The 22,666-nt window shown below is 33.4% G+C and overlaps 3 protein-coding genes across 4 annotated transcripts; all 3 read right to left on the reverse strand.

Moving 5' to 3' along the window:
* Nucleotides 1-6,963: 6,963 nt before the first annotated feature.
* On the reverse strand, nucleotides 6,964-7,359 carry LOC122592273 (stigma-specific STIG1-like protein 1). Its single transcript, XM_043764462.1, has one exon. It carries the CDS (start codon nucleotides 7,357-7,359, stop codon nucleotides 6,964-6,966), a length of 396 nt encoding a protein of 131 aa, XP_043620397.1.
* Nucleotides 7,360-8,770: 1,411 nt separating this feature from the next.
* Nucleotides 8,771-11,971, reverse strand: LOC122593699 (glycosyltransferase BC10). The gene is made up of 10 exons (XM_043766143.1): nucleotides 11,544-11,971; nucleotides 11,230-11,346; nucleotides 11,033-11,133; nucleotides 10,825-10,896; nucleotides 10,276-10,357; nucleotides 9,884-9,964; nucleotides 9,689-9,730; nucleotides 9,537-9,596; nucleotides 9,321-9,467; nucleotides 8,771-9,227 (listed from the first exon to the last, which is right to left on the reverse strand). Exons 1-10 carry the CDS (start codon nucleotides 11,775-11,777, stop codon nucleotides 9,048-9,050), a joined length of 1,116 nt encoding a protein of 371 aa, XP_043622078.1. The 5' UTR covers nucleotides 11,778-11,971; the 3' UTR covers nucleotides 8,771-9,047.
* Nucleotides 11,972-15,559: 3,588 nt separating this feature from the next.
* On the reverse strand, nucleotides 15,560-22,291 carry LOC122593610 (calcium permeable stress-gated cation channel 1-like). Of its 2 annotated transcripts, none has more exons than XM_043766036.1 (11): nucleotides 21,978-22,291; nucleotides 21,694-21,840; nucleotides 21,437-21,572; nucleotides 21,190-21,291; nucleotides 20,936-21,055; nucleotides 20,752-20,832; nucleotides 20,144-20,484; nucleotides 19,577-19,822; nucleotides 19,155-19,479; nucleotides 18,747-18,956; nucleotides 15,560-15,940 (listed from the first exon to the last, which is right to left on the reverse strand). In XM_043766036.1, exons 1-11 carry the CDS (start codon nucleotides 22,289-22,291, stop codon nucleotides 15,689-15,691), a joined length of 2,274 nt encoding a protein of 757 aa, XP_043621971.1. In that variant the 3' UTR covers nucleotides 15,560-15,688. The 2 variants fall into 2 exon arrangements, with proteins under 2 accessions (XP_043621971.1, XP_043621969.1); XM_043766034.1 differs by having other exon boundaries at nucleotides 18,747-18,980.
* Nucleotides 22,292-22,666: the final 375 nt, after the last annotated feature.

Below are 22,666 nucleotides of genomic sequence, written 5' to 3' on the forward strand. Positions count from 1 at the left end.
AAAGGATGTCTACTTGGCTATTTAATAACAACGGAAATTTATTCAAAAGTTAAAAACATTACAAACTTATTATTCATAAAGGGAAACATACAACAGAAACAATTCAAGAACGGAAATTATTCGTTGCTTTTGCCAATATGATCAGATGGTCCAAAGTCATGACTGCAGAAGCAATTTCTACAACGGCAATTGTAATCTTATCGATCTTCCCCTACAAATAAGTAAAGTATTGGCCCTCAAGATCAATACAATACCCGGTTTGTATGTAATCGATTTCTTCTCGACACCATTGTTTCTTCTCGTTAAGTTTTCGCATAACAACAAGAACTTCCTCTTTGACGCCTTGGTGGTCGAGGATATCAGCCATGATACCCGCATGCACTTGATCAACCGTCATTTTATTTGATGAAGAAGACATTTTCAGATGGTTAAAAGTTTGTGTTTGAGATAATGTTCCAGATGAAGGACCCACTATTTAAAGAGAACTACAAGACGCTCCTCCAACGTTCAAAATTCAAAAAATCTACATTTACACTTCCAGTCCCTGGACGGCTAGTTGTATTATCACTCTATAAATACAAAGACAGACACATACCTCAATTCAGTTGCATTTTCATCATTCTATAAAACGCATTCTTTCTAACCAAATGGCATCCTCAATCTCATCAAAAAAGAATGTCCACCGACCTCGTATGACCGAAGATGAAATGAAGGCACGAATCATGGTTGATATCAAAGAGGACACTCTTCTTCAAACTGAACTCTCTGGGATCATGGGATACTTGAGGGAGAAAAGACGACAATGCGAGCAAAAGGTAGAGGCAATAGAAGCGTCAGGCCGCAACGTTTCGAAGCACGAAGAGCACTATTCTTCATTTCTACAAGGGGAGATCAACAACTTCAAGAGTGTGGTCGATGATGTTTTTAAGGCCGGTCACACGTTGGGTGACCAATGCACTTGGGCCGAATCGTACCATGATAATTGTCGGGAAGGCAAAAGCACGTGGGAAGTTAAATGTCCACAACATGACAAGTCGTGGCTAGAAGATTACGCTTACCGTGGCTTGGGAAGTATGTCAAGCAAAAATGATGATGATGAATAATCGTACCCAGTGTATTTCGTGTTTTTATCATGTATGTCTTTTTTAATTATGTGTTGTTTTTTAGTGTAAAATGTGTTTTTTTAATATGAATAAAATGTGTTTTAGTTATGTGTTTTGAAAAAATTGTGTATATGTAGAAGTTGAGGGGGAGATTTAAAAAAAAAAAACAAAAAATACACTTTCCCACATGCCAAAAATGGTCACGTGGCCTTGCCCAACGTTCACTTTGATCGGCCAAAACTAGCCGATGCTTCTTGCCAGTGCTTGCCGATTAAACTTGCCGATACAAGCCGATTGACGTGCTATAGTGTAGCCGAAATGCCGATGCTTGCCGATGCTTCTTGCCGATAAAACTAGCCGACTACACCTCTCCCTCTAACTACGCCTATAAATGTGTTTAACTAAACATAAACATATAGCATATAGTCATAACCAGCAATAGGTAACATTGTAAAGCAATATCATTGCAAAGGTTAAATCAACTAAACAACTAACAAATAATATGGTCTGAATTAGGGGTGTTCATCGAACCGTCAAAACTGGACCAAACCGGGGTACTTGGATTGGTTTGGTCGGATTGAGTTGTTAAAGCCTGGTCTGACGTTTTAATTTTTGAAAAACCGGGTTCCTTGGTCCGGTTACGGTTTGAGCAAAATGTAAACCGTCAAAAACCGGACCGGACCAAAAAATATATATGTATATATATAATATATTTACTTCACATATTTATCAACTTTTACCGAAGATTTTCTACTTACATATTTTAGTATTATGCACAATATATTATCAAGTATTTTAGTTCAGATATATTATAAAAAAAAATTTTGGTAGACAATTATAAGATATTCTAATAAACATTTATTTATATTATATAAATATATTTTTTCTTTCATTCTTTCCTATTTTTAGTTTATCCTTTTATTTTTTTTTTATCTTCATTACTCCACTATTTTCCACTTAAAGATCAAAATTATAAGACTCGAGTCCTTCATCACCTTTAATATTTCATATTTTGTGAGTATAAAACACAATATAATTGTAACTTTATTAATGTTTTTATTAATAATATTAAGATCACAGTGTTCATGATATTTATTTGAGTAATAAAAGAAAGAAAAAAATATATATACGGAATATATATGCATAAAATTATTTGGGGATAAAAATAAAAAAAATGAAATCACGAAACCGTTGAACCGGTCAAACCGGACTGGCTTACATGGTTTGGTTTGGTCCGGTTTGACAACACACCTGGTCCGGTATGGTTTGAAATAAGTTGAAACCGCGAATCCTGGTTTGGTTTGAGATTTAATCAAAACCGGACCAAACCGGACCACAAACACTCCTAGTCTGAATGACATCAACATTGTAAAATAATATCATTGCAATTTGCATATATTGGTAGATATGAAAATCAACAATACACCATATGTTATAATTTTTTTTAAAAAGTAATTAATGATTGTATTTCTTTATTTTTAGTGGCAGTGCATAAGCATATATACTTATTTATATCGATAAATATGCCATAATTTTGTTATACTCCGTATATATTTTTCTTGTGGTAGTGCATCAAATATATATATATGTATATATAAAAGTTAGGGAATATGTCACTGTTAAACATCTAAGTTGGGTGTAGAACCCTTCACATACTAATTTTTTAATCCTTAAAAAACATTTGGGCTAATAATTTATATTTATATTAAAAATTCAGTAAAAAATTCTACACCCAACTTAGGTATTTAACAGATACATACTTACTTTTCTCATATCTCTATCTCTATCTCTATAATATATATATATATAGTGAGAACCACAAATATGAAGAGAACCGTGAGAACTATTAGTTTTCCTCCCTCTTTCTTCTTTTTTGTGTGGTTTTTTAATTTTTTAAATTTTAATTTTTCATTTTTTGAAACTTTTTTTTGTTTTTTTTTCTTTTAACAAAAATCCATTCAAAAAAAAAAAAAAAAATTTCTTGTAAAAAATCATATGGGTTACGTGTTAAGAAAACGTATGGATACGGTAGGTGCGTTGCCCTACATCCGTTCTAAAGGTGTTGTCACCGGACGCATATGGGAATGGTATGGATTTGATGGGCGGCGATCCAAGAGATGGTGACGGTTGTTATGGTATGGGCGTAACCCTTAATTCTAAGGGTAAAACCCTTTAAAATGATTTTTCAATGGTTCTCACGGTTCTCACCATATATGTTGGTTCTCACTTGATCCCTTCACTATATATATATACATATATATATTTGATCAACAACTCAATCGAATATACTAATATTTGCTTTTATTTATAGCTCGAGTTCATCATATCCAAAATAAAAAGAAGAACCGAATAACGAATTTCTTAATTATACAAACATTAACATACTTGATGGATTAGTAAAAAGCAAAACTAATATCAAACCTATTCATCTCGTGAAGCAGTTTCAATAATCAAGGAATAATATCGAGTAAGTTCAAATTAACCGAATTAATCAAAACCTTATCACTTTGATTTTTATCAATACACAGATTTGTCAAAAAAAAAAAAAAACTTTAGATATGAATTAACCAAAAGCTAATAATAGAAACACAAGAAACAAGTATTTTTCTATAAAAAATAAACATACGTCGTTATTGTGATCTTTATGGTGGTGAGATGAGATTAGGGTTTGTCCTTGAAAAAAATGTGAAAAACCATCTAATAATAGTGTTGTATTTAGTACAAAATGTTATATGCATATTTATGTGCTAAATTAAACTAAGTAAAATGAAATAGTACTTACCTAAATAAAAATAATAGTGTACATAAAAAGAAATAATATAATATATGCATGTCTAATTAATCCCTTTATAAAAATATTATTTACAAGATATTGTAAGCTCCAATTGTTTAACCATTGTGAATTTACAAAACATAAACAAAATCCATTGTAGATCAAGTGGTAAATGCCAACCCTTGTTAGGGTGGAGTTTGTGGGTTCCATTCTGTACATGTAAGCAGATATGGTTCACACGTGGCTGCTGATGTGTTACCCGGATTGCTACAATGGCTGCTGATGTGTTATCCGGATTGCTACAATGACAACACGTAGGAAAATGTGAAAATGCTGACAGAGAGAAAGAGATTAGAATATAAATGTACTCATAACATACATTATTGGTTCTTCTAAATAAAACTAAATAAATATTTCAATCTTATATTATGTCACTATTATTATATAAACGCACATACATGTTTATATAAAAGCATATATATACATATTATTTTAGAACTACAAAATTTTTGATTAAAAAAACCAACCAACAAAATACTAAAAGTCAACATACAAAAAATACAAATCTAACAGACAACGATTACACATATAATTAGATGTACCACGAACATGCACAATCGCACACACTTATTATAATACACACAAAAAATTTTTTAATTAAATGTATATGTACAATAACGGTACTATTCAAAAAGGATAGTTAAAAAATCTAAGAAAAAAAATGCAAAAAAATTAAAATTTTAAAATTAAAAAAAAAACAATAGAAAAAGGTTAGTTCCATTAAAAAAAGAGTAAATTTCGAGGGCCTGTTGCCCCCTTTCCAATTTTGATATTACTTTTGCGCCCCGCGCACACACACAGAGACATATATATATATATATAATATAAATTTATCTATAATCTATAATAAAGAGTATTATATAAAGGGTAGTGATATTCTTCCAACAAAATTTAGCTATATAAAACAAAGTTACGAATTTTGATGCACATAACACAACTGTGTTCTGGAGCTAAGTTCTCACGTTCTATTTATAGTAATATAGGCTTTCTTAGGCCTGTGTCAACAATAAAAATTTTGGCTCAAATTCTTGTGTTCTTGCATTCTTATTGAAACCTCCAAATTCTCGATTCATGTTCTCGCACGTTCTCAATCATGTTCTCAAAATTCTTTGGCCATTCTCCACAGATTGTGAGAATTTGGGCGGTGGTGGGGCAATGCTAGGAATTTAGCTTTTTTTTTTCCAACTAACTTATCTATATATACATACACATAATATACGATTCATATTCATATTCACTTATATTTAAACAAACTTTATACACCAAAACACACTTTCAAACACCCAAATGGATCCATCTTCAATTTAGTTGGCGTTAAGTAATGTTTTAAATATTTATGAATCTTAATTTTTTTTTTCCTTGTATTTTGTTTTATGTTGTTGTATTTTTCTTTGTCTTTGTAATGTATTTTTATGTAATATAATGTTATTTTTATTAGTATTTTGTTATATTAAATGATTATAATGTGGCGATGATGTGGCAGAGAGAATTTGAGAATTTGGTGAGAATAGGAGTATTATTGTTAGGTGAAATCCTGGTGAAATTTTAATAGTGAAAAATGATGTAGCGTTGACATAACACTCCAGAATGTGAGAATTTGTGTTCCTTATTGACTGAGGCCTTATTATTACCCCTAGGTTTTGGTCCACTTTTTAACAAACCCTATTGTCACAGTCACGTTTTGGAGCCGTTCTCACCATGGCATTCTCTCGAAGACATGAGAATGGTTGATTTTTGGGGCCCATTTGTGTGTGTATATATATAGGCCTTGTATATGTGTGTATGTATGTAAGTATTATTTATATGTATGATGTGGCGATGATATGACAGTGAGAAGTTGAGAGTTTGGCGATAAAAATGGTATTATTGTTATGGTGAAATTTTGGTGAAGATCTAAAAAGTGAAAAATTATGTAACGCTGATGTGTCCAAAACGTGAGAATTTGGGGTCCTTAGGTCTTATCCAACCCATACTAATTTCCCGCCTTTTTCTCACGATCACATTAACATCATGTCATCCATTTTTCATTTCATATTTCTGATAAATTCACTACAAAGCGTACCTTTTTCTCACATCTTTGTTACCTTTACTCAAATAGTTTATTATATTATATATAGATATATATAAACAAATCCTTTATTTTTTTTTTAGCCAATGGGTTGATGGCTCATTGGTAAGGTCTTTGACCTTGGAGAAAATCAGCAGGGTTCGAATCTCACTTCCTACATTTGTAGGAGTGGATTATTAGGGGGGGGGGGGGTTTGAGAGTTTTGGGTTTCATCCCAGGCTTGCGTGTTTCGTGCATCGCATACTGCCCAATTGGATGTCACTGTGGTGTCTCAAATGCTAACCGATAATTACTAACTACTAACTCGTTGTTAAAAAAAAAAATATACCAGCATTTTTTCATGAGGCCAAAGTTACAAGTTTTCTTAATATAAAGCTTGAGAAAAAATAGATAGAGGATCACTTTATGAGAAAATTAATGGTTACGGAAACTATCAAGAAAGAGAGGGAAACTATCAAGAAAGAGAGGGTTGAGAGCGTTCTTATTGACATATAGGCCTAATTAATGGCTAATGTCAAGTTCTTTGCTATCTTATTTTGGATTTTGGAAGCTCGATCGATCTTGTGATCGAGTTTTGATTAATCATCCAATGTCATGTCACTCAAGAAAATTAGTAGTACGCGAGATATTATGATTCATTTTTTTTACAGAATATATTTATTGCATATTTCCTACGGCAAAAATAAATAAATGCACATCATCATACCAAAATTCATTTTGAATTAAATCTTTATTCAAACTAGATAGGTTTCATTAATAAATGAAAATAAGTAAACAAGATCAAACAAATAGCATACACCCATAATGTTCATGGGCAAAACTTACAAGGTATACATTAATCAATTTTGCGACAAAGAATTGAAATAAATGAATTGTACGTAGTATTCGTATTTGCAACATGTTCATTAGTTAATCCCCAACTCAGCTCGCTCGACATATAGTAGTACGTACTCTGGATCTTAAGCGTAACTGCACATTCCGTAACGGCAAGAATTACCTTTCTTGCATCTATTGTTGCATCCTCCACAGTGACGTTTGTCTGTCATCAGGTTCACACATTTGCCTTTGCAACATATTTCTTGGTGCTTGCATTTTTTCCCACAAAGCCCACAATTTTGTTTGTCACTCTTCACATTGACACATTTTTTGTTGCAGCAGTCTGGACCTGGGCTGCCTTTAGCCCTGCATAGTCTCGGGTTCTTGTTGCATTTCAACAATCCCCTCGTTGTAGACTGTTGGGCGGCCAGGAACCGACTCACCCCTCTTAGTGAACCAGAAGTAGGAACAACAACATCTTCGCCCTCATCTTCGAGTATTGGTGTAGTTGCTGCTGAAAAATTAATGGCTAAAGCCATTAGAATGACCAGGGTTATCAAGATTTTTTTGATATCTGTATTCATGGTGATCTAGAGAGAAAGAAAGTAGTGAGATTATAATCAGCTTAGCTGGAAGAGGGTTTAATGAGTATGTTATGGATTGAATTAATTGGGAAGTAAAGTATTTATAGGGGGGAATGTGATTAAGTTTGAAAATTATAAGAGTTAAGAGTCTAGGATTTTTTGGTATAAGTTAGGCTTTTGGATGGTATTTTTGTAGCAAAGGTTCCACTAATTAAAACAAGTCAATCTTGCTGTCCTTTAGTTTAAAAATATTCTTTTAAAAAAAAAAAGAAGGAAAAATAAGTCAATCTTGACTTCGGATGCATGACTATTTAAAGAGGAACACGGTTTAATTCTAGTTACTATTAGAGTCATAATAACCATCTTTGTTTTGTAATTCCAGTGCCTTTATCGAAATGGTTTAGTTGATTTGTTTAAACAAACTAATTGACTTTTTTCAAACAAGTTAATTTGCTTTGAAAAGGTAATACTGACAATCCAATAAATACGATGAGAAAATAATGACTTATTTGGTTTTACGGTTTTATCTTATCATTGATAACTGTATTTTTTTTTTTTTTTTTGGTTTAATGCCCGTTTCTTTTTTGAGTCATTAAGTGTTGAGTGTATTAAGTGGCTGAATACATTAAAAATGTCTTTATCTATTAAGTAAAATATAGGTAATTGACGGTTACTATTGTTTATTAAGTAAAAAAAAAAATGAAATTTGACTGAATGATTAAGTTCTGAACTATTAAGTTTATTAAGTAAAAAATAAACAAGGCTTTAGTGATATATAGCTAAGCTTATTTGTTAAGTCAAAATAAAGCTTACAAGACCAAAAAAAGTCAAAATAAAGCTTATAAGACCAAAAAAAAGCCTTACCAATGATAAGCCGAACTAAAATAAACCAATAAGCCTTGAAAATAAGCTAAGCCAAACATCTCTAGCATAAAAAACACAATCATAGGTTACCCCGTTAAAAAAGTCTCTAGCATTCTCCTGTACGAGTTGATTTGTTTACCCATTTAGTACATTAATTTAATCTTTTGGGACTGGCTTAGACGTATGCTATACACTAAAAATATTACGGCTGATATAGAGTAAAATATTTCCATCAAACCATAGTCACGACCTCTGTATCTACCTCAAGATCCCCAGCCCAGTGGAAGACCAGCAACCACAAGCCCATGTCAACCTCTGTATTTGCACGCACCAGGGACATAGCCAACCCCAATAAATCCTGAAACCAATCTGATCTGGTTTGGAATAAACCTAGCCCATAGCACCAGGGACACAGCCAACCCCAATAGATCCAGAAACCAATCTGATCTGGTTTGGGATCAACCTAGCCCATAACCTTTTGAATATAAGCCTGCAAGTCGACTTCATAATGACAGCTTGACAAGTACGTGTTATTCAAAGCAACAAGTTTTTACAACATCAACAGTACCATGGCCTATTGCCAATACACATGAGCCCAGAGGCCCCAGAGAACCCGACCCGGAAGGGTAAAGGAACTATGCATCCATTCTAACTATAACTTTTTTTCAGCTGTTACTGTGTATGTATGTGTATATAATTATATATGATGAGAACTACCTATCCAACTGAATATTTGTTAGTGACCAATATAAACTGTCAGGTCATACAATCAATCAAACTCATGAAGATTTATGTAGCAACGCTGATGTGTCAAAGTTCCCTGACACTCCTTGGCTCAAAAGCCGCATGGCTCCATCTCTAGAGAACTTACGAGCAAACAAAAAACAAGGGACTAATACTGCATTACTGTGGCACCACTCTGTTCGGTGTTCAGTCTCATAATACACATGATCTATATCCTGCAAAAGAATAGTCAAAATACGAACGAACTGTGAATATAAAATAAACAAGGGACCCACAAAAAAAAAATGGCCTAATGAAAAGCGTATAACCTTGATTCTTTTGATTTGTTGAGGGTTGGAACTTGCATAGTTATAGGTTAAAGGATGCCAGCTTTTCGTTTCCATGTTGGTGGTTGACTGGATCCATGAAGTGTATGTCACCGTTCGTCTTTCAAGCTCTCCCTCCAGATCATTCATCTAAGAAAACAAAATTTGAATTCGTATGGAGGATAGAAAATTTCATGAGATATTAAATGTGTTCCGTACCGCAAGTAAAGTCTGCACATAATGCTCATCCGGGATGCAGTTATGCTGCTTTTGAAGTTTCTGCACCATAAAAAAGGTTACGAAAATCATAATTGAGTTATAGGCCGAGCGTTAGTACTAAATTTGGGCATTGAGCGACAAGGATAACATACAAGATTCTGCTTTCCTTTACTGACATCTAATGGTGGACGTCTCTGCAAACCATTGAATAAAAGGGGTTAGTGACAGATGAAAAATGATTTCCATGTTTTGGCCTAAGTGTATGTGCATGTCTAATCCTTCTCTTTTGAAGGAAAGATATGATATCAAAAACTAATTAGCATCTTGAAAACTCAAAACTATACTACCTTACATAACCTCTTGAAAACTGGAAATACAACGCCATCAAATGCCACAACTTTTGCATGGCTTCGAACTAATGCAGTCCACTGTAAATTTCAATTAAAAGAAACCAAGGCCATGTAAATTAGCAATTTTAATACTAACAAAAAGATAAAATGCTTCCTATAATGCAACTGTAGATCAATGAGAGCCAAAAGTTACAGTTTCTAGACCAAAAGTTAGCAAGGGAAGTGAAAATTGCATAATTATCTTGTGCCCAGGTTTCAAAAAGAAAAAGAAGAAAATATCCATGGAACAATTTGACAAAATACATGAATCCTTTTTACAATAACTATGAGGAGTATAAAGAACCAGATTACCATAGATGTGTGTAATTTGTGTTGACAGTATGCCTAACCTGTGAGCCTTTTCGCCATTTTCTCATTGGTATAAGAGAAGACATCCTGGGATTGTAGCGACCTTCTTTCTTATCAAGAAAACTAAAACACAAGAAACATGAACCTCCAATCACACACAGGATACCATCAACTGGATGTGAAATGCAAAAGTTACTAAAAGATTATTTCACGAGCAAGTTGCAATAATCAGCTTCTAGTGTTTTTGTATATGACTTTGGCTTATGATTTATCTAATTGTTTTGGGGTTGCATAATCAATTTTGTTTAATCAATTAGTACCAACTGAGTAGCTGGCTAGCTGAATCTAAATCAACAGGTAGAAAAAAGTTACTTACCCACCCTCAGAATCAATGTTGTTTAAATAGTAAAACTTGCTAAACCACAAAGCCATATAAAGTATAAACACCATGTTTTATTACAACTCGTCTTCTAATATGGTTGTTTTTCGATTCAAAATAGCATGATGAGAATAAAAAACACACACACATCCAAATCAAATAACTTGCTGGTTACAAAAGATGAATAAAGGTGGTAAGTAGGGTGAATTACCTGTCAACAAAACTTCTGGGAGAGCCCATCAAATAGTTATAAATATAAGTAAAGTTGTAGAGAGGAACACAACTGCGAGAAAACAAAGTGATTGAATCCAACCATTAGCAACAGAAAAACAAACATCTCGTAATAATCTAAATGATAATAACAATAACAATAACAATGATGGTGGTGGTGGTGATTACTGAAAATGAAGAAGATATACCTGTCTGATAATAGAACAAACCTCTGGTTTAGTGGATTTAGAAGAGCTGCTCGGAGAAGCAATCGCTCAGCTTCAATCATACTTGATTCGCCCCAGCCTACCTGCAGGAATACGAATGAGAAAGCTGTTTGTTTTAATAGCTGAAGAAGATAAAGAAGTTTATATAAAAGGGGGATCAGTAATGAAGATGACCGTACCTTAATGGAGTTGGTCAACTGCCGATGATAAAAGAAGGTGGATCTAGTAGTGGTGTCATCAAAGACAAAGCCAGGTTCTGAATGAAGATAAATCGTATAATGGGCTGCATCAGCATTCTGTTATGCATTTGATGGATTACAATGGAGAAGGGGGGGTGGGTATGTATCAGCATTCTCCATGAATGAGATTGAAATATTAATCAATCAAATGAAATTAATGTAAATAAGTATGATGGCCGGGTAAATAAGTCGATCTGCCTACTAAATGAATCAATGTGTTGTATGTACGTAAAATCAAAGAGACGCCACCAAACCTGGAGGAAGGAATGCCAGAGGAAATCAAGGGGGAGATCTTGACGAACGAGAAACAACAACGCGATCGCTGCTGGCTGCTGCTGCTGGCTGGTAGGGGTGTTGTAAAGCTGAATCCGTACAAGTGTGGCAGTAACTAGAAACATGAGGCTAACAACAATCACAACCTTCCATCTAATTCTAAATCTAAATCTAAATCTAATCCTCCTCCTCTTTCTCTTATAATCATTATACATTTATTATACTTTTGCTTCTTCTTATCTTACTTCTACTGTATTACCTAGGCTAGGGGATCAACTGTTCGTCACCATATGCTATCTATATATACACCTACACACATATATATTTACTGTATATAACTAATATAAAATGAAAGAGTATAAGGAGGAGGTTCGTTTTCCTCAACAATTGGGGAGTGGACAGACAGAGCGTCAATCTCTGAAAACACCACTATATTCGTTTCTTTGAATCGAGACTTACACTATGTTCTTAGAGTTTTTTTTTTTTTAAGAAAGAAAAAAAAGGATTATAATGGATTATAACTTGAGTTTATTTTTAAGATTAGAAAACAAGTGAAATGATATGATTAGAAGGGGAAATCTAGTTGTTTTTGTTTAAAAAATTTTCTTCTCATATTTGGAATGATTTGAAAGGATCTAATCTTTTCATTTCTTTTATAAATTAATCTTAAGAACATAGTGTTAATACGACACACAATCAAACCATTCTCACTTATCTCTTTCTCTTTCCATTCTCTAGTGCAACCAAGCCAGAGAAGTAATTCTCATTCCTTTTCTCCCATTTCCATTCCACTCTACCAAACACCTCCTAAGAGAAAATTATATATGATGTTAACATCGTCTTTGTTAGATGATGTTTCCTCACATACTCACTAACATCAATTTTTACACATGTCAAAAAACCATCCTGAATTTTATGATTTGTGAGAGGAACATCATCTAACAAAGATGATGTTAACATCATCTAAGTTATCCCCCATCTTATAAATGGGGTATATTATTCAGCTTCTAATAAAACGAATATTTATCAAATAGATAGATGATTTAAAAGATTTTAACAAATCAATGATGAGTTGGTGGAGTGGTTTGGAGTTCTCCTGGTGACCAATAGGTCTCAGGTTCGAATCTCCATTCCACCAACTTTGAGATATAGGTAGTCCTTCTATGAGGGCTTAATTTTGGTATACCAGGTTCAAGTCTGAGGGGGCAGGGTTTACCCATATAAATCGCGGGATTTCTATTTCGCGGGAGCTCTCTAGCGCGGACCTGGCTAAGACAACATATGCTAGACCTCTCGCTGTCGAATTACGACACGAAGTTTCAAGCGAAATTCATCTTTCAAAAAAAAAAGATTTTAACTCTTTCATACTCCTTTATAATAGTTACTAACCCCCTTATTTTTAAAAAGTGTTATAAAATAGTTAGATACAAAAGTACTAAATTATCTTTAATAAACACCCCTATGAAAAGGGTTATTAGAGATTACCAAATTTGTCCTTAATGAATTAATTTACACTTTAAACTCTTATCTTACTATTACACTCTAAATCCTTATCTTCAAAAATATTTCAACTATCACCATTACATCACCTTACATTTCCATTCTTATTCATTTTCTAAATAATTTTTTTTTAACATTCTCTTTTTTCCATTAATAATAAAATTTATATATCAATTATATAGAAATTTTAACATACCTCAATCCATTAAAAATAAATATTATATATTAATTCTATCATATCACCAAAATAAGTATATCACATAAATCAAAACAAAAACAAAAGACATCCAAATGTTAACAAATCTTTAATCTTATATACCAGTTTACATAACTAGATTTATGACCATAACAAATATACCAAAATTAGGCCTTGAAAAAAGTATGAGTATAATATCAAAACATAAAAACAACTAACAACATGCATTTGCCAACCCTACCCATAGATACATGTAACCTCTTCACCTGTAAACCTTCTTCAACTATTACGTTACTCTCTTTTCAGTAACACCTATAAGGAAGGGCCTAGTAGACGACCGTCCCAAGCATCACGATTGGAGAGAGAACAATTTACGATTGGGTGATTTCATATCTAAAACTAAGTGATGATAATTTAGATCTTATGTGATTATCTTTTATGCTTGACAAATCATATTTTATCTTATGTCATTTCATGATAATTTTGGAACTTTTTAAAATATATTGATAATTAATACGAGAACGGTACCCGCGCGTTGCGGTGGTCGTCGAGTTAGTGGCGGTGAGATGGTGGGGTGATAGGTCATAGAGTGTGATTGGTCATAGGAGGTGATAGGTCATAGAGTGTGATAGCCAAATACCGTAGCCGTCCACCCTCGAATTTAAAAATTCGTCGAAAGTATATCGAATGACATCTCTAATGAAAGAGCATGAAATTTTAAGAACACTTATATAATTTTTATAATTTATTGATGTAAGGTTTTTGAGATAAAAGATTTTGAATGAATTGGAGAAATAATTGATTTATGGATGAGAGAAAAAAATGATTTGTTGAGAATTGAGATTTGAGGAGAGAGAAAAGATGTTAGGTAAACATAGAATTGATATATGGACATTTTGGGAAAGTAAATATTGAAACTTAAAATGTAAACAAGGGAGATCTGTTTTATAATACAAGAGCAAGTACCCGCGCGTTGCGGCGGTGAGATGGTGAGGGTGATAGGTCATAAAGTGTGATAACCAAATGCCTTAACCGTACGGGCTCCGCCCTCGGATTTAAAAATTCGTCGAAAGTATATCGAATGACATCTCTAATGAATGAGCATTAAATTTTAAGAACACCCATATAATTTTTATAATTTATCAATGTACGGTTTTTAAGATAAAGTTATTGAATGAATTGGATGAAGAAATAATTTATGGAGGATAGAGAAAAAAAAATGATTGGTTGAAATTTGAGGAGAGAGAAAGGGTGTTTGGTAAATGTAAAATTGATATATGGGCATTTTGGGAAAGTAAATGTTGAAATAATTTATAATATAGTATAGATATAGATAATCTTGTAATTTTACTTCCCTAAAGCATGACTTCCGAAGCAAAGGAATTTGCTGTGTTCGAAATCTTAACTGCCTATAAAGAGAGAGTAGTAAAGAGAGAGAGAGTGTGCGTGTCAAGAGAGAGGCTTATAAATTTTAAAATAGATAAATATATAAAATGACTGACTACCTGATAGCAGACCCAACAAAGGTGTTTTAGCCGATTAATTTTTTTCCCCACAATAGAACAAATTTTTGTTTAGACCCCGATAAAGTAAAAAGTGACAAGTTGAGGTACCTTCCAAGTAAAAAGCCCTTATAAATACGAGTATATATTTAAGAACCCTTTTAGTCTTATTGTAAAATTTATGGGTAAATAATGCAATCAACTTTTTAAAAGTGTTATGTCATATTACTTTTTTTATTACATTTATTAAGTCTTACATATGATTTGATTTATTATTTTATAAGATGATACTCATAAGTAATTAGTAATTATTTTATACATATGATGTCGTCGTCCATCAGACGGGTATAATCTAGTATCTGATACTATATTCATTTTCTATGTAAATTTATACCAAAAATAAATAAGATTAAGCCATGAAAACAAGGTCATGCTACCTGTAGAACTATAAACGATTAGAAAAGATTACTTGACATAATCTCTTAGCTTTTATATGACACGTGGTTGTCATTGTCTTAATTTAATATTGTGTAATATTACAGATTCTTGTTATAAAGTAAAAACATTTTTTGAAACATGTCAAACATTATATTATGTATTCTCTAATTCTATATGGTGATGGACTTTTTACTTGATTATATCGATGATTTAAATTTAGAATCTTTGTGTGAAAGTCATGTAAAAAGCTTTAGAGCTATGAAAACTCAACTTTCACATATAAAAGAAACTTTAAATGATATGATACTTGATGATAATTAAATTAATCATTATTAATTAGTAGTTGACAATCCCTCTCATCGCTACTACTAATAATATTAATGCCTATATATATATATATATATTGTTGTTAGTTCTTTCATGTAATCAATGTTAGTAATTTGCCCGGCCTCCGTTTAATTAACTCGCCAGTCTCTACATTTAACTTGTCTCATGGCTTATGATTTTCTAGAATAACTTGGGGAAGAGATAACATGAAACCATCACTTTTTCCGCTAGGCTCGGGTGTGTTCCGACGAGAGTGTCTTTTGGTTGGGATGATCACGGGCCCATCGTCATAGTGATCATCATCTGAAGCATCATCCTTAAACACAGGATGGATGTATGCATTCTCAAGGTAGCCTTTTTGGTTCCGGATGTTTGGTTCCCTTACTCGGTCAAGAGTGTCTTTATTCATCGCTTCCTGAAGACCAAACCAGACGAAACATGGCTTAATCTTAATATATACTATAAGACAGTTGAACTAATAACTTATTAACCAATCAAATCGCTCAATTTTATCAAATTGACTCTCGCTTATGTCATCATTTACATTAACTATAAATTAAAAATCCTAATAATCATTATCCAAATATATTATTATATTGGTATTTATATTATTTTGTAGATAAGTCTCATTAATTTACACTTTTTTGTTTTCCATTAATAATTTACACTTTTTAACCCTAAATATTTAATTTATATTTATTTTTAGCCATCAATTTCTTAAATTTTTTAAAAACGTTACAAAAAGTATTTATATTTAATTATTTAAAGTTACAATTGTAACCCAAATTAAAAGTCCTAATTGTTATCAAACAATATGAAAACAATCCTAATTGTTATCTAATTATCATAGGAGAGTGATTGAAAATAAACATATTCATGTTATGGGTCGTATCATGATCAAACACATATATTTAAATGTCAAGTACAAGATCACAAGTATGTTTATATTTTAATTCTTAATAATCTTTCATAATAATATCACATTATGAGTACAATTGGTTTCAAAAAATTATATAATAGAGAAATTATTGTAGCATGTGCCTTGGGGATTGACAACGAAAAACAATCCCATCAATATGTATCAGCTAATAATGACAGTGACGAACATGTGGTTATTGTACTACAACTTGCAAAGTATAATACTTAGAACCGTATATTTTCAAAATCATAAGTTTTTATGAATTAAATGTATGAATATCTAATATTGATAATATCGTAAACCTTGTGTCCAGTATGGGACACGGGTCTAAAATCTAGTATTGTACTATATTAATTGCAAAAAAAAATAAATAATAATAACCAACCCACCCATATGAAATAAGCTAGCCAAGGTATTTATGTAATTAATGTACAGTTACTTCATACGTACCTACTAAAAAAAACACTAAAATAACCTAATCTTTTACAATAGTACAACGGTTTAATTAAGCAGTCTTCTACACTCTAAACACTTTGGTCAACACTTTCCAAACTGTCCATTTTAACCAGGCCACATATTCCTTAAAATTTACTCCAATGTTTTCAAACCAGCCGGTCCAACCGATTCGACCGGGATTTTCAAGAATTCCGGTTGGATAGCGTATGTTGAACCGGTGAACTGCTTGAACAAGTCAGATCAGAACCAGACCGGTATTCAAACCGTTTTGGACCGGGTCAAAGAAAGTCAAACCTCTATAATGGTCGAAATGTCGAATGGCTGGGGGTAGGTAGATCTTCGCAGTGTTAGGGAGGGGAAGAGATGGTTGGGTCGACAGAGATGCTTGTGGTTGACGGAGATGGATTTGTCAACACAGATGGCTAGCTAGGTTCTTCGGAGTCCATTTGAAGTACACGGACTCCATGCTACTAGTTGGAGAAGATAAAGAGGAGTGTTTGTTGCCGCAGTGGTGAAGACTTTTTAATTTCAAGTTCAAGTAGAAAGATATTCATGAGTTAGAGAAGATTGGTTGGAGTAAGTGAGCTTTAAAAATGGGGAGAGAAAATACGTACAAGGAATACTGCAGTTGTTTTTTCGGCGATTTGAAATTCTTTATATATCACACTACGGAGTATATCATAATAAATCATTATTAAACTCATATTTATTTTGAAAGCAAGTAAATGAGAGCCAGCTAGTGATGTGTAGTTGTGTACGGTAGGGATGAGCAAAATTACCGAAATACCGAAACCGAACCGGTACCGAAAATCGGTACCGATAGGGATTCGGTTTAGATATTTTGTGAAATCGGTTTCGGTACTAATCGGTTCGGTACCGGTTCGATACGGGGAACCGAGTTTTAGTACCATTTTTTAGTATTTCATGTTCCTCTACAACTATTTCACATTCTGCTGCAAGTTTCCACTTTTTTTCCAACTATATTTATGTTCTTCTGCAACTACATTCATGTTATCTTTATGGATTTACATACTGATATATAACCAATTACCCTTTGAAGTTAGCACTTATTAAAAAACTCTAAGATTCAGATAAATACTTGCATATGGATAATGCTTGATGTTCGAACGATCATATGAGCAACTTTTTATCTAATTCCTAATGATTTCCCATCTTACACATGCTTTACTGTGTATGTATATAAATTATATATACGTACGTAGTTACATACACATAGCATGGCTATTTACTTACAATTGGTTGGCCCGATTCATTAATAATGTAAGATACATACACACAAGTCAGATTATTTTTATGGAAAATTCGGTACAAAGAGGTATGGGACCGAAAATCTCGGTACCGAAACCGGTACCGAGAGTTCGGTACGGTATTCGGTAAAGGGTTTCAAGAGTTTTCGGTTTCGGGACTTTTCGGTATCGGTACGGTATTGGTACCGATACCATCCCTACTTGGGAACATATATAGTTTGATAAAATTGTGTTTGATAAAATTGTGATTTTATCAAACTATATATGTTCCCAAGCCTAAAATCTATTTCTTACAAAATAACCATAACCGACATATATATATATATATAATAACAAAACACCATCCATATTACAAAATATATATAAAGTGAATATATATCCGGTCCGACCGGTTAGATGGGTAAAATATTCCAAGACCGGTTTAGTGTCTGGTCTGGTTTTCAAACATATTGATTTATTCTAATTTAGATAAGAAAATTAACACTAGTAAAATGGTGAAAGTAAAAGTTATTGATACCACATCTAATTTAACATATATTGTAATGTAGTTGATTGATTGAACCGATCGACGTACGTACCTGTAAGGGGTATCTGATAAATGCGGGTTCAAAGCGGCCTTTACAGTATATATGGAACCCGATGGTGATCACAGGAAGTGCAAGGAGAACCGGTGTTGAAGCCACAGCGTGTTTTGTACTCAACAAACCCATCAAAAGTATCTGCGAGGTTATCAATGCCGTGATTACACGTCCGTGAACATCTGGCCAAAACGCTGCTCGGCTTTCATACTTTGGGTTGTAAACATTCATTATCTGTAATTATTATTATTATAATTATAAGTATATTTCAACACGTAGAATATATATTAATTATATACTAGTGTAATTCATATACTCCAGTCCGTATATTTTTTTTAATTCTTTCGATCCTTATAATAAATGATGGCATATATATATATATATATTTTGTAGTACGTAGGTACGTACCTGATGACGACAGATAACAAATGCTAGGCCAAAGAATACCAAGATAAATGGAATTAGAAGTGGCGTCACCACAGCGTAAACAAGGCCGATAAGAATATAAAACTGAATTTGAGGTTCTCCTGTGTTGAAACCGATGGTTCCAGGATTCATAGCCCTTTGTCGGTCCCTTTCGGTTTTCACTAAGAAAACATTCTTTAAGTGATATACCACCAGCTTCTTCAACCGCAAAATATCTGCAGCTGTACCACTCCACCCATCAACCATCACATACGTTATGAAGAAGGTTGCTTTCATCGGGATCGCCATGCCAATTATTTCAGGAATCCTGATCATGACCCATGCCAGAAAAAATCAAAAGATATACTAGCTAATATCATGGGCCGGGTTTCAAAACAGAGCCATATATATATATTAATCATTACCGGCTAGCTGGCTGATTTAGAAAGGTATTGAGCTGTTCGAATGCAGCCCCAGCAACAATGCTACCAAGAAACACGTTCACAAAGTTGAAAAGATAATATCTGGAAGCACATCTCCTCTCCAGTCGGGATATACTCATAAATCCTTCAAACTTTGACATCATCATCAATATCCGTGGCAGCAGATACAGAAAGAGCTTCAGCACAATGCCAGGTAGAAAACCTTGGATAAATGATTTGATCGGTTTTCTGCATAACATATACATATGTTACAAACAAACAAACAAACCCATGCATCTTAATAAAGTTTTGTTGCAGTACGAGTAGTAGCGTTATTTTATCCCTCATTAGATTAGATAACCATAAGCAAAATCAGTTTATGGAAACACTAGCTAGCTAGTAGATATTGCATCTTCTTAATTAATTACTGTAGTATATATAATTGCAATACAGTTTAGATATAGTAGTCAATATTGTCTCAATGTACATCCAGCCGAATATATAATTTGATAAAAGAATCACAATTAGCACGATCATATATGCATCAGCTGGCCGGATGAGGAAACTTACATATGGATTATGGGCTTAAGGAACGGTGCAGCCTTCTCGATACCTTCAATATTAGCTAGTGACTGCACAAATGCGATGGGGATCATGTAAAAGAAGGTGAGGAAAAAGAAGGCCACCCCCATAATAACCTTCCGTATAGTCAATGAGACGTAGGGAATAGCAAGGTTTTTCCAGTACACGTCACGTGGTTCGGGAGCCCATTCTGTCAACCACAGAGTTGGGTTTCTTGCTTGTTGTGTCTGGGCACAAACAGCAGCTCCCCAACGAGTTTTCAAGGACACGAATGCTGCTGGCATGATGGCTTTTGGGTTATTCATCACATTCTTTCTCTCTTCCGCTATCTGAATTGGAAACGTAAGCTTAATTAATTTATCCTTTTTAATAAACCTTATCACATCTATATATGCATACAATCTATATATAAAAAAGAAAGACAGATCCATTAGGCTCCTGACATCCCAAAAGCGCATGCAATATATGTTTGCCGTTAAGAATGAAAAGTTACTAAGATTTGACAATAAAATGTCTTAATTTAGCACATATATGAGATGATGATGTCACGTACAGTTTCAAAGAGATCGATGAAGAATATATGGCTGATTACGTACTTGGATTGAAAGTTTCTCAATTTCAGTTTCGTGGTATTCCATAGCATCAACTTTCTTTCCCCAAAGTCCAAGAAAACCAGTCTGACCATCAACAAACACTGTGTTAGTAATTAGTAATTTTGATATAACAAACATAACGTAACGAAAACTACCGAAATTGACATCGCTAACAGAACCTAGCTACCTTCATCATAGGTCGTTTTGACGGATTTTTTGAGTACTTAATCTGGTAGTAGCCGAGCCAGTTTTGCTTCTTTTGTTTCATCTTGACAAGTTTTGCAAGTTTATTTGCATTACACACAACCTGCATGTCATCATTTTCAAGCATGTTAAACAGCATATATATAAACACTGCTGGTGTACTCAACACTAAATCTCTGGTATCATGCATGCATTAAGAGTGTGTGTGTGGATGCGAAAGTGACGACCATGACAAACCTGATTAGTGAGATAGTTATTGTGATGGTTCACTAGAAAAAAACTCTGAACCGTCTCACTAACTGACTCATGAGCATCTGGCGGGACGTTCTTTACAAGAACCTGTAAATGATTATCCAACGATCTCAAACATTTGGAAAAACTATGGTGTGACAATCAAATATTCCTCTTGGTATACTATTATGACCAATCTCAGGGCGTGACTTTATATATGTACGTACGCAAATATACATACGTATTAGCTTACTGTAAATTGGTCAGGGCGGTGTTTTTCTGATTGAAGAAAGTAAAATCGCATATTTGCAACTGTCTCATACTCCTTCTTCAACATGAAGCATGTCCAAAGGGTAACCGCATATGCCATTGCTACATGAGCCCAAAGCCTGCAACCATATCAATATATGAGATGCACAAAATCATTACATATATGAAAGAAGTAAGATTTTTATAAAGGACTATATATATATATAGTATATATAGAAGGGTAAGGATCAATTTCCAGGCCTGGGAGAGGCGTGGGGAATGTTTGATATAGATAGCTTATCAATGTGGCTATAAGTTTCTTTCGACAGCTCCAGCGTGTTGTTTGTCCAGTTAATCGGTATCAGAATAGCCCATGTAAAGAAAAATACCGGGATAAATATTTTCAACCTGCAGACATGCATATTGATAAAGTGATCAAACATCATATAGTTTAAACAAATAATGGTAAAATATGCTAGTGGAAAGCTAATTATAATTAAAGGTTAGAACAAAATTAATCATCTTGGAAATGAACTTTTACGTACCCTAGCAAGTAAATCCTCAAATACACGGCAGAATCCAAACCCGCGTGATCAATGAGCTCAGATTGCGGCATAGTGAGTGCATCTGGCACCCAGTTAAGAAACCTAATGTATGATCTGTAATCCAAATTGACAAACTTTTTAACAAATAATTCCCCGGCGGAGGGGCTTGTCCTTAGACCCTTGATATACCATTTTGAAAAGTATACTCTATCGTTCACAGGTTGGAGCCTAAGAATAGCAAATGCTATCAAGAAAATTAGAGCACTTATGATATTTATCACTGCTGCTAGCCCAATATCCTCAACTGTAGCCATCTTTCCGATAATTACTTGTTGAATACATACACTTCAATTCTATTGATCGATGATGATGATCTCCGTCTTCCTGTTTATGGCCGGGAAACCAAAACTTTACCATCCAAACATTTTAACACCTTAGTTTTGCTATACAAGAAAAATAGTAGCGGTTCGTTTGCCTTGTATTTCTATGTAATGGCTTATATATTAAATCAAAATTATTTTTCAAAAAATAAAAATAAATCATATATCTGTTGCAAATACACGGAAACTAACTTATATCTTAAACACTGGATGCTTATTATTACATGTAAGTACTAACCATGCATAAGAAAAACAACATAAACGATGATCTAATTCAGGTTTTTTTCTTAAAAAAAAAAAAAGTTTGAA

Source organism: Erigeron canadensis, chromosome 3, assembly GCF_010389155.1.
Source record: "Erigeron canadensis isolate Cc75 chromosome 3, C_canadensis_v1, whole genome shotgun sequence".
NCBI lineage: Eukaryota > Viridiplantae > Streptophyta > Magnoliopsida > Asterales > Asteraceae > Erigeron > Erigeron canadensis.